General features: G+C 44.5%; 1 protein-coding gene across 3 annotated transcripts in view; it reads left to right on the top strand.

The window, feature by feature from the left end:
- The first annotated feature begins 1,348 nt into the window (after nucleotides 1-1,348).
- RAI14 (retinoic acid induced 14) overlaps nucleotides 1,349-13,601 on the top strand; it is an 87,353-nt gene continuing 75,100 nt past the window's right edge. For all 3 annotated transcript variants that reach the window (XM_050913050.1, XM_050913049.1, XM_050913048.1), the window contains exons 1-2: nucleotides 1,349-1,400; nucleotides 11,347-11,438. In XM_050913050.1, coding sequence (XP_050769007.1) covers nucleotides 11,403-11,438 — 36 coding nt within the window. In that variant the 5' untranslated portion in view covers nucleotides 1,349-1,400; nucleotides 11,347-11,402. The remainder of the gene's footprint in view (nucleotides 1,401-11,346; nucleotides 11,439-13,601) is intronic.

Raw genomic sequence — 13,601 nt, 5'->3', positions numbered from 1 at the left:
AGAAAAAAGAGAGGAAACAGTGCTGGCACGATGATGGCTGTTCTCAAAGGTAAAACACATGCAAAACAAACTGGCCAAGGTAAGGACTGCAGATTAGCAGAGGGAAAGTATGCTCCTGGTGATAATCAAGTGTATTTGTTTAATAACAATACTTGCCACTATTACAATAATGACCTAAAGTTTTGAAGTGCTCATTTCCGCCCTTGTACTGTTTGCCACTTTAGAAGGTGTGGATATGGTTGAGAACAGAGAAGATAAGAGCGATCACAGAGATTAAAGGAGACCTTCTCAGGCGGGGAATGTGGTTGTGGTGAGTGGGACCAGTAGATGGGCATGACACGATGGGAAGATGACTAGCAACTCTGGCAGGACTGTCATGGTGGGACGGTAGGCAGAGGCTCACCAACTCACTTAACAGGACAATTCGTAGAGGAAGTGTACAGAGCTCCATGTACAGGTGAAGGCAACTGTGATCTTTTTGGTGAGACAGCAAGGTGGTTTGCCATCGGCTTCCCAGAAGACTCGAAAAAGGGCGCTCTGGACGTTCAACTTTGAGAAGAGGGGTTTGGCCTACACAGAAGACACTTCTGGAGCACATCCAGTGAAGCAGTACCTTGGCACAGCTATAAACCCCACCTGTGATTTTCTAATCTCTAAGCTCCTGTGTAACCAAATACTACACCGGTCATTAACTTGGACATTAAACAAGAAGTGCCCCACTTCTCTCTCTTCTGAAGCAGTCCTTCCTGCCTAGGGGTCTGAGAAAAGGGAATTAAACGCATGGGGAAGCTTTGGGGAGAACTGAAGTGCAGGACTTCTCTCATGCGCAGAAGCACCTGCACTCCTTGAAGAACTCGATGTATTTTTTTGCCCCCCCCTCTTCCCCCCCCCCGAGCTTTCTCCTGAGGAGACCAGAAGGCATCCAGAGGAGGAAGGGACTAGGCACCCCACTCCCCACATACCCTTCCCGGGCGAGCCGGGTGGGCTCCTAGAAGCGTCTCCCACCAACACCACGCCGGGTGACAACTGCCTCTTTCCGCCCTTTTCCCTCAGCAACTCGCTCCTCAGGGCGGGAGCCCCGCGCAACGGAGGGCCGGCTCCGCGCGCCGCCACGTGACCCTCCTCCGCGAGCGAGGGGCTCCGGCCCCCCGCGGGGGAAAGGGAGGGGCGGGGAGGGGCGAAGCCCCCTCCCCGCCCCTCCCTTTCCCCCGCGGGGGGCCGGAGCCCCGCGATCACGTGGCCGCGGAGTGATGTCACGCCCCCCCCCCCCCCCCGACCTATCCGCGCGGAGCGGCCGAGTGTCCCGGGGCGCGCCGCTCCGCCCTTCAGCAGCGGCGCTGCTCGGTGCGCGGTTCCCGGTGGTGAGAGGCGATCGTAGCGGGACGCGGTTCCTCCATGAAGTGAGCGCGGCTCGGCGTGAGGAGGCGGGGAGGGGGGGGGGAAGGTTGCGTGCACGCACGCACGCAGCGGCGGCGGGCGTTGTGAATAGGGGCTTTGTGTACGGCGCCCACCTGCCCGCCGTCGCTGACCGCGGGGGGCTGCCGCCGCCGTTGCCGCCGGGCTCTTCCCCGGCGGAGCCTGAGGGGAGAAACCCTCTGCGGGGCGCAACAGGAGGAAACTTCTCCCTCCTCTTCCCCCGGCGCTGCCAGAGAGCCGCGTTTCCCCGGCGTGGGGGAGTGGAGAGCCCCGGGGGGGAGGGGGCGCAGCCCGTGGGTCGCCGCCGCTTGGCTGTTTATTTTTATTTACTTTGTTTGTAGTTTTATGAAAGAATTTTTTTTTTCCTCTCCCCTCGGTGCGTGGCGGGGGGGTGACAGCTGCCTGCGGGGGCGAGCGGTAGCACCTCGGTGCGGTCAGGCCGGCGCCGGTTCACCCCCACCCACACCCCCCTACCCTCCCGTCGGTGGGTCTCCGCGGGTCCCTCAGCCCCGAGCGGAGCTGGGGGGGCCGCCCTCGCCTCCTCAGGGAGGGAGTCGCCCGGTCCGTGACAGCGCGGGTCCGGCTGAGTCCCGGGGGCAGCCGTACCGCCTCCTCACGCCTTCTCCCGGGGGGCCCTGACAGGAGTTAAGTCCGGCCCCAGGGGGAGACCCTCAGATTGCCTCGCTCCGGTAAAAAAGGTGGCCCCGGGGACGGCGTTGTCTCGGTGCTCGTGTGGGTCGGTTTCTCTCCGGGGTTTTAGCGGGAGCTCGGGGAAGGGAAGGCTGGCTACCGGGCTCCCCGGGGGGCGGTGGTTGTGCCGGGCTCCGCCGGGTCCCTCCGCACCGCTGCCAGCCGCGTCTTCTCCTGCGCCTCGGGCACGCACGAAGGCTACGCCTTCCTCTGGCAGCGGGGGCTTGAAAGATCAAGACTTTCTGTAGCTGTTAAGAAAAAAAAATTAAATAGGCTGCTTTAGGAGCCGCGTCAAGTTTAACCAGGAACCTGTGCTTCTAACTTCCAACAGAGCAAGCGAAAGATTTTGCTTTCTCTTGCACAGCGTTTGGCAGCACAAGCCTTCTGCAGTCTGCTGTTGCCACTTGTGACATTCTTAAGTTTCTCCCTGTGAAAAGACTAGTTAAATTCCGCTTCATCAGCATTGCAGGATCTTAACAAATTCTCCCGTTTGTTTCTATAGTGAGTGTGAGCATGCTTATTACAGAACTGATATAAAACGCTTGCAGTCTAGCAGAGTGAGTGCCACTTTGGTAGAAGCTGTAGTCTTTTTTTCTTTTTTTTTTTTTTTTGCTTTATCCCAGCGGGTTGCAGATTGGTGTGTGTTATTTAAAAAAAAAAAATCGAATGCCAAAAACTACACATACATCATTTTAGAAAGGCTTTCTGATGTCCTGGATTAACGAGGAGTAAATGAATTTTGTAAATATCTGTCAATGACCTGCTTGGCTCTTGTCTTGGGACACTCATGGAAAGCTGTCAATGAGATTTTATTTACAAATAGAAGAATTGCATAACAGCCATATGAACCAGAGTGAAAGAGCATTTGAGTAGAATGAGGCTTGATGTGAGCCTAGGGTTCTCTTGAGTTGAAGCCAGGCTCAGTGCCAATAAGTCACTATGCAGTAGCAGACGTCCGTCCTTCCAGTCTCTATTGGCCCTGAGCTATTCTCTTCCCTCTTTCAAGAGTGCATCTGCTAGCAAAGCAATAAAATGCTACCTCCTTCCCTTTCCTTCCCTGAACCAAGAGGTGGATAACATCAAGTGGAGGGGAGACTAGGCGGGAGGCTGCTGTTCTCATGAAGCGATGTAAGCATTTCACAAGAGGTTTCACTCACTTGCCTCGTCTCTTTCTTTCTTTTTTTTCTTTTTGTATGTTCCCCACTATGTTACTTTTTTTCTCCCCCTCTCTGATAAGGAGTTTGTGCCTCTTTTGAGGGAGAAGCAGTGCCTGGAGAAACATGAAAGCTAAGTTCTTGTGTGAGATGTTGGCAATTTCTAAATCCTACCGCAACAATACCATAATCACATTCCTTTTGAGAGCTGATTGTGGGCTAGTTCTTTTTGCACAGGGATAATGCTTGAAATAACTACAGAGAAAAAACAAGCAAAATTAGGGCAAATCAATTCAAAGCTGTAGTGCCTTGCTTAGTGGCAGAGCTAGTAGACCACTGCAAATCCCAAGGTGGGAGCATAGCAATCCATAACGTGTTCTCAGGTTATAGATTCGAGTAACTGGCTTTCCTGCTGTGTGCATACTTCCTGCATGTCTGAGAATCCTGTTCTCTTGCCTGCATTCCTTGGAGTTGCTGTCTAGGTGCCTGTGAATGCACATAGGTGATAGCTCTGCATTTGAGGTAGCTTGGAGCTTGTTTTCAGAGTTGTCAGTCCTTGCTGCTCCTTAGATTTTGAGGGTCAGCTAATAATGCACTTTTAGGTTATAGAGGAAGTAGTGCAAATAGCTGTAATTCAGGCAATACATTAGAGCAGAGCTTATCACTGTCAAACTGCTAGAGACAAATGCGAGTCTGGTGAAGTGTGGAAGCAACTGCAGATCTCCACTGGCACTTAGGACTAGCTACCAGTCGAGGTGCTTGCCAAGGACTGCTGGAGTGGAAGTACACAGCAGTGAAAGAACGCATCCTTCCCTTGTGTTGGGATCCAGAGCAGGATGGCCAGTAATGCCTGGAGGTGATGGTGGTAGTTGGTGTGCTGAACTTGAGACCACCTCTGGAGGAGAGAGCCTCTGGCCTAACAGTTAGTGCATTTGCCTGGGAAGTGTTAGATCTTGACTCAAGTCCTTCTCTGCAGGCAGATCTTGCATTTTGGATGAATACTGTAATAACTTACATATATTTTCTAAAGCTGCTATAGTCTCCTTCTGGTTTTGTGCCTGGAAGCCATTGCTGGTATTCAAAATACTGTAAAGCAAGATGCGTGGGTTTTCTCACTTGAATCTGAGGGGGATGGGTAAAGTGGAAGGCCAAGTTTGTTCAGTTGTTACAATAGAAAAAGAATTTGTACGCTGGTCTGTCTATGACTGTAACTTCAGTAGCTGAGGATGTTCCACTTCTTTCCTCATAACTGCTGAGAGGCAGGGAGCTACTGTTGGTTGTTGCAGATGTCTGGCTTCCCAAAGGCACTGGGACACCCTGAAATGTCTCTGGGGAGTTTGAAACTCGAGTGCTTTCTGAGGACCTTGTTTACAAGGACCTGCCTGAGACAGCAGCATGATAACTCTAAGGGAGATCTAGAGATTCATAGGTGTCTGAAGGCTGTGGGAAGTATCTTAAACACTAGATCTTCTTCTCCAGTATTTGTATGGCACCTGGTGCTGCTGCTATTGAATCTAAGTTTCAACAACCTGAATAAAATCAGATAAAAATCGCTTGATTATCACTAAGATGTAGGTGTTGATCTTGCTGATTTGCTAGTTTATAGCATTGATAGTCTTTCAGGATAGAAAATAACTGAATTCCTAGTACCTTTTTTTTGGAGGAGTGGAAACACACCCAACTCTCTTTCCATTTTTGGGTAATGTTTAAAAAAGGTACTGCATTTTCATCGGCTAAAGCATTTTCCCTACCCAAGAACTGGGGAGCTGAATAGGGGAATTGTGTTATCAGCACAGTCTCTGAAGGTATTTCTAGACTACAGGAGTTTTCAGTAGGATACCCTTCCAAGACCTTTCAAAAGTATAGAGGCAGAGTTTATGGGAGTGGGGCTTGGCCACTGTCTTAGGTAAATTAAATTGATGTTCCCATCTTCCTAACTCCTGCCCTAATAGATGACTGGTTTGTCTTAGGCTGTTTCAGAATATTCATCCGTAAAGTCATGGTGGATATGTCTCTTCATAGATTTAACGTTGCATCTGTACATATTGTCGTGTTTGCTGATTCTGAAGAGCATCTAGTTGAATGGTTGATACAGAATATTAGGAAGGGAGTAAGTATAAACAAGTACTAGCTGTTGTTATCCATGGGGGTTTCTCATCTAAGAACTGGCATTTCACAAGTTTGGACTCTGCGTCATTTTTCTCTATTTCTAGTTGTAGCTGGATGCTTCAGTTCCGATGTAGCCCTGTTGGACTAAGCATTGAACATGGAAAAGTCTTCAGAACTGCAGCGTATCTTATGTATGATCAAACCAGAGAATATGGTCTCAAAATTGAGGGGCACGCAAGAGGGGGCCTTTTTGTTTTACAGATGGGGAAATTGAAAGCAGAGAAAGACAGCAGTATGTCCTAGTTCATGCAGCAAGTCTTGTCTCTTACTGTGCTCTTCAGTGAGCTGGATGTGTGTTGACAGACACTGCCAGACAAAAGAACTGGAATAAGAACAGAGTAAAGTTGTATGTAATGAATGAATGACAAATTTGCCTGGACTTTGCTTGAGCTAGAGTTTTGCCTGGAGTGCTGTCTGATACGCCAAGTAAACAAATCCGGGCAATGTCACATTTTGATTTTTCTCTTAATCCTCTCCTGTAATTCACTGTGTCTAAGGCCTTGTTGATGCAAGCTTTCTCCTAGTTGTCTAGAACTGATTTTGAAAACACTATTTAACAAACTGCACATATCCCCATATCAGCAGTCTTGCCTGGGTTTGTATTCGTTGTGTAATATCCACAGAGGCTGGTACTGCATCAGCTGAATCCGTTGCAAATGAAGTTTAATGTTTGCAAATTCAGAATATCAAAAGGAAGTGTAAGAGTAGAGAGTTGATGCAAAGTGTTCTGGAGGTAGGAGCGATAGCTGTAGATTTGTTAGTGATGCAGTATCTATGGAGCTCTAACTTTGGGGCTCAAATGCTTAAATTTGTACAGTTCAGCACATCCTTGCCAGTGATTTGTGAACAGATAGAGGGATTGTACTAAGTTAACCAAGGCCCTTGCTATCTCTGATGTCTGATTCTGTTTAGAGTGGGATTAACTGCATATAAATCACTCCCACTCTTGTGTAGTGCTTGGGCTTCTCAGTGCATTTTTCAGTGTGTTTTCATTAGTAAGTAATAGTAGGTTAACCAAGCCAAGAATTATTTATCTTTATAGGTGACATGAAGTTTAAAAAAATTCTGTTCCATTTGACTTTTCCTATGATAGGAGGATGGGTTACTCAAGATGGAAAAACTGAGCTGTGGTGATAAAGAGTGGGGAAATGTTCCCATTGCTTTTGGTCACGTGATACGTGCTTCTCTGCTTTGGCCTGAGGAATAGAGAGAAGAATATGCTCAGCTGGGTGGAAATGAGAAGGTAGTCAGAGATGAAGTGTTGTGTGGATTTTTTTAGGACAGCGTGGGCTTGCTGTATTTATGTACGAACAACCAAAGAGGCTGGGCAATGGCCAATGCCTCCAGGTGGTACTGTGGCTTTAGCAATGCTAAGGAGAAGCCTGGGTTTGGGCATGTTCTTGGTACAGGATAGTAGGTCGGGGAGATCAGGCATGTGAAGCATTTGAGAAGTTGGGTACTGAAGGTGGGCAGCAGAAGAGATGCTAGTAGTGTGGATGCCTCGGGCTGCCCTGCAGTGCTGGCTGCTGCAAAGGCTTGTGCTTCTGGGTCAGAGCAGGACTTGTGATTTAGAAAGTGATCATCCAGAGAATAAATGGTGGTGGTGTGCTTTGGGAGAAGACACTTCTGGGGCCCCTTATTTTCCCCTGTGAGCGTAGGTGCATGCACACAAAGGAGATGTAAGTGTATGGCAGCAATGGTATTCTTCCAGACCCTTTTTTCTCCCCCCCCCCCTTATGTTGCCAGATCTTGCATGGAGTCTGTAGTTCTTTTCTGTAATCTCACAAGGTTAAAAACATTTCTGAAGTATTTTTGGGAGGGGAAGGGGAAATTAGTTAACGACATGAATCATGCTTTGCTGCAAAAGAGCACTGTCTGAGATGGAGGCTTCTCAGGGTGTTCTGAAAGAGGTGCAGGATTTTTGACACCCAAATTAATTGAATTCAGCACTTATCAGTAAAGGGTAACTGTCATTGGCATGAACAGTGTGCACAGTGTATGGTTTTACTGTAAACTTGTAGTTTTACTTAGTAAAACTAAGGCTGTTTTACTGTAGCATCTCTGAATCTTTGGCCATTCAAGGTGTTAATTGTAAGATTCTTTGAAAGGCCTTGCTCTGATTTTAATGCAATTTAATGAAAGGAAAAAGTGTGTCAGTATTGTTGTTTCTCACTGTAAATCAGTGGGGAAAGATTATCCTACTCTGTGTTCTATGTTTAAACCTAAAGATTGTATTGTGTATTAAAACACAGTTTCAAAAAAATTATTGAGGCTGAAGATTACTGTCACTTCAATGTCTCTTGTTTTAACTAGATGGGTTTACCACCAACCTGAAGATGTTTTTGGTGCCTTGTATTCCTGAAAGCTATTTCTTAATGTTAAGATGAAGGAAGATGAGATAGAGGACTAGATATTTTGGAGCTAATGGTTAAAAGCATGTTATCAGCATTAGCTGTTAAGAATCCCTGGAGTTAAGCTCTTCTCTACTGCTAACTTGCTGCAGCTACAAAATGACAGCGCTCAGTATGTATTACCACATTTGTTCTGAAAGCGGAGAAATGCCACTATTAGTAGACGTTGCTTCTTGTTAATACCTGTGATTCATTGCAGAAATACTGTTTTGAAGTGTCTTGATGCTCCCTAGTGAATTTCTAGTACTTGTTTCCTATCTTGTAAAACAGGAGTGTATTAATGGTGCTTCCTTTATCCCCCCTCTGGCAAATGAACAATTGTCATAAAGCTCTGCTGAATCAGGATGCTGACCTCTTCTTGCATCAATTCCAATAATTACACCCTTTGAGAGGTGACTTCCTCCCTTAAACAGTGCCAAGAAAAGGCAGCCCTCACCGCTTCATGGGGTTTTATCTCTACAGCTGAAGGATTATGGGCATTATGATGCACAAGCTGTAATCTCAATGTTTGTGTTTAACTCTCTCTTACGGAAAAAATACAGATGTGACACACACTAAACTTGGGAATGCTGTTTTTGTGTGCTTGTGCATGCTTTTTTAATTATGCTGAGGACTTGAGTTTCACATTCAATGTATAAAATGCACTTACGCAAGAGGTGAAGTATCCTGTGGGAAAAATAAGTTGGCTTCTAATAGAAACACAGCTCACCTCCCTTCTTCCTTCCTCCCTCAAAAGGGGGAAAAGTAGCATATTAGGAGTGCTAGCAAAGCTTGTTAATTAGACTGTATAACAAGTTCCTCACAGAAGAGAGTCCAGCTTTGCAGCTGTTCTGTGCATATATCTACAAGGAGTTGTCATCTCCCCCATAGCCCTGTAGTTGAGTACTTTATCTTCCATGGGAGCTATAACAAATCTTTCGTTCATGGGAGCCAAAAATGCTGAGGGGGTGGGAAGGGGAAAGACAGCCTATAGCAGACAATTCTTTGGCAATCTGTATGTGAGGAAAGATTTCTTGTTTTCAATTCCCCATGCACAGGATTTCTTTATATTTTATTAACTGGTCTAATTAAATGGTTTACTTTTTTTTTTTTTAAATGTCAAGTATGTTTAACTTTTAAAATAAGAAGTCCTCTTAAGTTTTGGATTTCGTGGGATATTGCATGATGTTTCTCAGCTTTTAAAGTTCCTTTAAATGGTGGTTTTGTTTTGTTTTTCCCAAAAGTTTTAAAAACAGTTTGGGTTTTTGTCCTCCTTCCTCCCTCCACCCCCCTACCCCCCCCCCCCTTTTTTTGCTGGCGTGATATGTAAAGAAGGCCATATAAGCGTAATGGCTTTTGTCTTGTTTGCACCCTGGCATTTCTGGTCTTTGCAATGCTCATCATCCTTGGTGTTGCTAGAGAATGAGTTAGGAGATTATTGGGCTCTTGCTGAGGTTCAGGCTCCTTTCCAGTGCAGGTTATGACAGCTATTGTGCAATTTAAACACTTTCTCCAAAGTTTGAGTAGGTATAGCAGAAATAAAGTGGTATGCTTCTCTCAGAGCAACCTGAAAGAATTCCTTCTTTTTGATTGTTCAAAACTTGCCTTTTTTTTTTTTTTTTTTTTTTTTGGTTACTATTTTACAAATATTCCATTCAGCCCAGGAAAAAGCTGAGAAATTGTCACTTAAGCCAGGGAGTGAAAAGCTTCTGCAAATTTCTTTTTTCTTTCCCTTTTGCATGCTAAAGAATTAAACAAAATGCCACAAGCCCGTTCTCCTTGAGATGAAAAGCAAGAACTTCGAATGAAACCCCTTGTTCGTATACCTGAAAGCAGTCAGGAATCTGATATGACTTCAGAATGACTGTTTAATTAGACTTAGAGTCATTTAATTAGATTTAATGATATTTTAACAGCCTACAGAATTACCCCATCCAGATTACCTACTGGAGGTGTGTGTTCTGTGGGAAATGTATTTGTGTGTATGTAGTGTATGGGATTTTTTGTTTGTTTGGGGTTTTTTGAAGAAATGTACTTGTGTTTGTCTTAAATGGCTGTCAGATAAATATGGGGTTGAACTAAATGACATGTTTACTTAGCACTAATCGCTATTCCTGAACGGTACTTAGGATTGTATTTTGTGGAAGCGTGCGTACGTATTCTACCAAGAGTATACTGTGTAGTTGCATTTTAAAACTCATAGTAGAGTGATCATGTAGAACATAGTGACTTGCTTCATAATATTAAGAGACTTTCTTTTATGAAACAATTGAATCTCACTGTGCTTATCAAACTGTAATCTACTGTTTCTGAAGAGTGATGTGAAACATTAGCGACCCTGCATGACCTATTTGAATTTATGCTCCAGTCCTCATTTCAGTTATTTATTTTTCTGGCTAGACTCATAATATTTTTTTTCTCCTTTTTTTTAGGGTGGAGGGAGGAAGTTTATACAGCTGAACATCCTTTACTTTAAACTGTTCCTTCAGAAGGAATTTGTATAGCAGCTAAAACTTGTAGATGAGAGGGGCTGGCTATTCCAGTGAGCATACTGTAAAACTGGAAATTTGGAACGTTTTTGCATAGATGGCTTTGCCCAGTCCAGACGTATGTTGCTCTTTCATTAAGTTTTTCTGCTGTGCTCTAGGAAAAACCACATTGCCGTGCTACTTCAACATGCTTTTCGCCGTTACATTTGTCTTAGATTGGTAGTATGTGGTATATTGAAGCTTTCTGTAGGAAACTTTGCCCTAGGCGCTGACTCCCTGTTCCAACTGTGAGAGCTTGCAGCTTGTCTGTAATGTTAGTTGTGTGTGTTTGTGCAACTGCTGCTTTTTTTCACTTGAAAGGGAGAAAGGGGGAACATGACTGTTTCTGATAGTGCACTGTCAAATTAAAAATAGCTATGACTCCAAGAATACACGTACAGTTTCTTATGGAGAAGAGTATAAAACATTTCCAGTGATAACCTCTGTTCTTGCTCAGATGGTTCTATCTGCTTGTTGTGGTGAGCTGTCCTAGTATGTGCCATGCATGGTTTAAGTATAGTTTTGAATTTGGTTAGTGGTTAGACTTGTACATGCAATAGTGGTGGTACTGCTACCCAGTGCAGACCCATGGTTGTAGGATAGTGAAGTTTTAGTGAATGACTTTGCCTACTTATTTCTGCTTTTCCCACTTTACAAATGGCTGCCCTGATGATAATGTTAAAATAGGCAGTGGGCAGAGAAAGCCCTACATGTATGAACGTGTTGGTGATCTAATGATGTCAAGAGGTAGCTAGTATAACATGATACACACTTGAGTTTTTGGTAAAGATTTGCTCTGTTCTTCTGTGGTCAGACTTAGGCTTGCTTTTAAGTTTGGAGAAAAAGAAAGTTTCCCTTAGCTGGCTGTTAATCTTTTTTAGAGCTTGAGGGCTAAATCCTCAAAGGGTAATATAGGTATGCAAATTCAATTCAGACTTGGCTGCCAGTGAACTGAATGGTATCAAGTTGGAATCTTATTTTTCTTTCTTTTTTGTTTAGATATTGAAGAAGGATAAAAAGCTCCTCAAAGGTTTGGAAGGTTGAATGTGATCAGCATGAAGAGCTTAAAAGCGAAGTTCAGGAAGAGTGACGTAAGTATTTCTGCTCAGTTTGACTGCTGGTTTCCACGCTGGAAACAAATTCTTCACTCCCACCTTGATAAGGTTGTAGGTTAATGAATTACAGACGAGAAAAACTTTTCCAAGCACAAAGGCAACAGCTGAGTATGGTATGGAGTAGGCTGTTTCTATTGGAGTGCAATTCTCTGTTATGCAAATTAATAGTATTTCACTACCTTGCTCCCTATAACTGAATCATGCACATGCGTGGGGTCTGCAGAACTTCCGTTAGATTGTGCTGGTGCCCAGATTGAAAATTTGTTCCAGGTATAGGATTAAGCCTAGTAAGGACTTTACTACCCAATCATATTTCTGTCTAAGCATAATACCATTCTTATCAGTGTGGTGTTTGAGTACCTAACGAAAGGTCTCCTCAGTCAGTGGCAGAGTTTCTTTGTCAGTGAGAATACAGGAACCAGCTGTGCAATTAGGGCAGCTGTGGCTTATCAGTTCTAGTGCGACAAGAGCGGTGGATATGAGGCTTGAGCAGCAAGGATGGCAGACATAAATGTGGAGGTTCTACAGGAGACTCTTCAGAACTGCATTTAGAGAGACATTAGGCTGCACATCATATATCGCTTCTTGCTAGTAGTAGCAGTATCAGTGGAGACCCAAGCTTGAACTTACATAGTAAGCATACTTCCCTGGAGCAGCAGAACTGCTGTAGTCTAGTCCTGTTCTTGTCTTTCTTTTGCTACCGCTACTCATTCCACCTTTTTGTCATGCACTAATGTTAATGCTTATTTGATAGTGCAGTAAGCAGTCAGTGAAATAGGTGACTTTGTGTTTAATTGACTTTGCAGATTTTGTGTGGAATTTGTAACAAATTTCCATGATCTGTGAAGAATGTAATGTTCCATCCTTCATCCTAAACTTGTGTGCTGCTTTGAAAGAAGTGATGTATTGTTGTTTCTCATGGCCAGATTCCCACAGGGTCCTAGGGCAGCCATGTTTGGTGAAGATGCATTAGGTTTGAAAATTGAGCTTTTTCAGAAGTTTTGATGTTCAGGAATAAAATTACACACTGCACTCAGGATTAGTACAGGCTGTGCTTTGATGTAAAGATGGTCTCATGGCACACCATTAGGCTTGTGTCTTTAGCTGGCTTGTAATGCACTTCAGTAGCTAGGAGGAAGGTAGAGATGCTGTTGTGGTGTAATCTGCAGATGTGCTGGTTACTGCTTAAAAAGTCTTTTGAGCTACAGGTTAGCATTTTGGTGCAGCTGCTGTATTGGCTTCCTAGCAGCAGCCCTGGTGGATGCTCTACTCCTTCAGTTTAGCAAGAGCTCTGCCTAAAAAGACTAGCTCTATAAACGAGCTAAATATGTCAACCAACCTTTGGGAGCCGAGGGAAACACTTTTAACTACTTAAGCAGTGTTTGGCTTTTGCTAGTCACTAGACTGAATAAGCCAGTGGCATGGTGTCTTGTGCCACTTCACAACAAATAAAAATAATGTCACAAGTCTCTGGTGTCTCCTCTAACTGAATATGCCATTCAGTTTAGAACTGCTAGAATTTTGTGGTCAGACATTGTTGCTCCTGTTGCAACGAGTAGCAGCAATTGCTATTTTGAGTTCACCTACACCTGTAAAACTTTTATAGGCATCTGCTTGAGTAATGAGAACAGTCCCTTGGCTAATATATGAACACACTTGGTGTTATAGAAGTTAGGTGTGCCTGTGTGTTAGGATGACTTCATTCACACTGTTACGCTAGTTGGCTGGGCGGCTGCTGTAGAGCAAAGGCTAAGTGACATGTGTGATGCAACTAGATCTTTCTGTAGCTAGTCCACCCACTGTTATAAATTGCACTGCTTCATTTATTCCTTACTTATCTATCCTTGATAACTTGCTCAAGCCTCTCCCCAAAACCAAGTGGAGTCTGAAAGTAATTGCTGTTTTGATACTACTGCTGTCTGCTGCCTGGAGACAAAGTTGACCACAAAGGATTTTTCAGATACCTAAAATTTAGATATGCAGCTCTAAGAGCACAGCAGTCTAAATCCGTGACAGTCTGGTTTCCTCTGTTTTGAAGCCAAACCTTAAGGGCATAATTCAAAACAGCCAACAGGAGCTGTTCTATATTTTGTGCAAGATAAGCAAGGAAAGTTATCCTTCTCTTTAGTTTCCAGAGGC

Source organism: Gymnogyps californianus, chromosome Z (assembly GCF_018139145.2).
Source record: "Gymnogyps californianus isolate 813 chromosome Z, ASM1813914v2, whole genome shotgun sequence".
Lineage (NCBI taxonomy): Eukaryota > Metazoa > Chordata > Aves > Accipitriformes > Cathartidae > Gymnogyps > Gymnogyps californianus.
The sequence above is the reverse complement of the archived record's forward strand: the minus strand, read 5'-3'. Positions and strand labels throughout refer to the sequence as shown.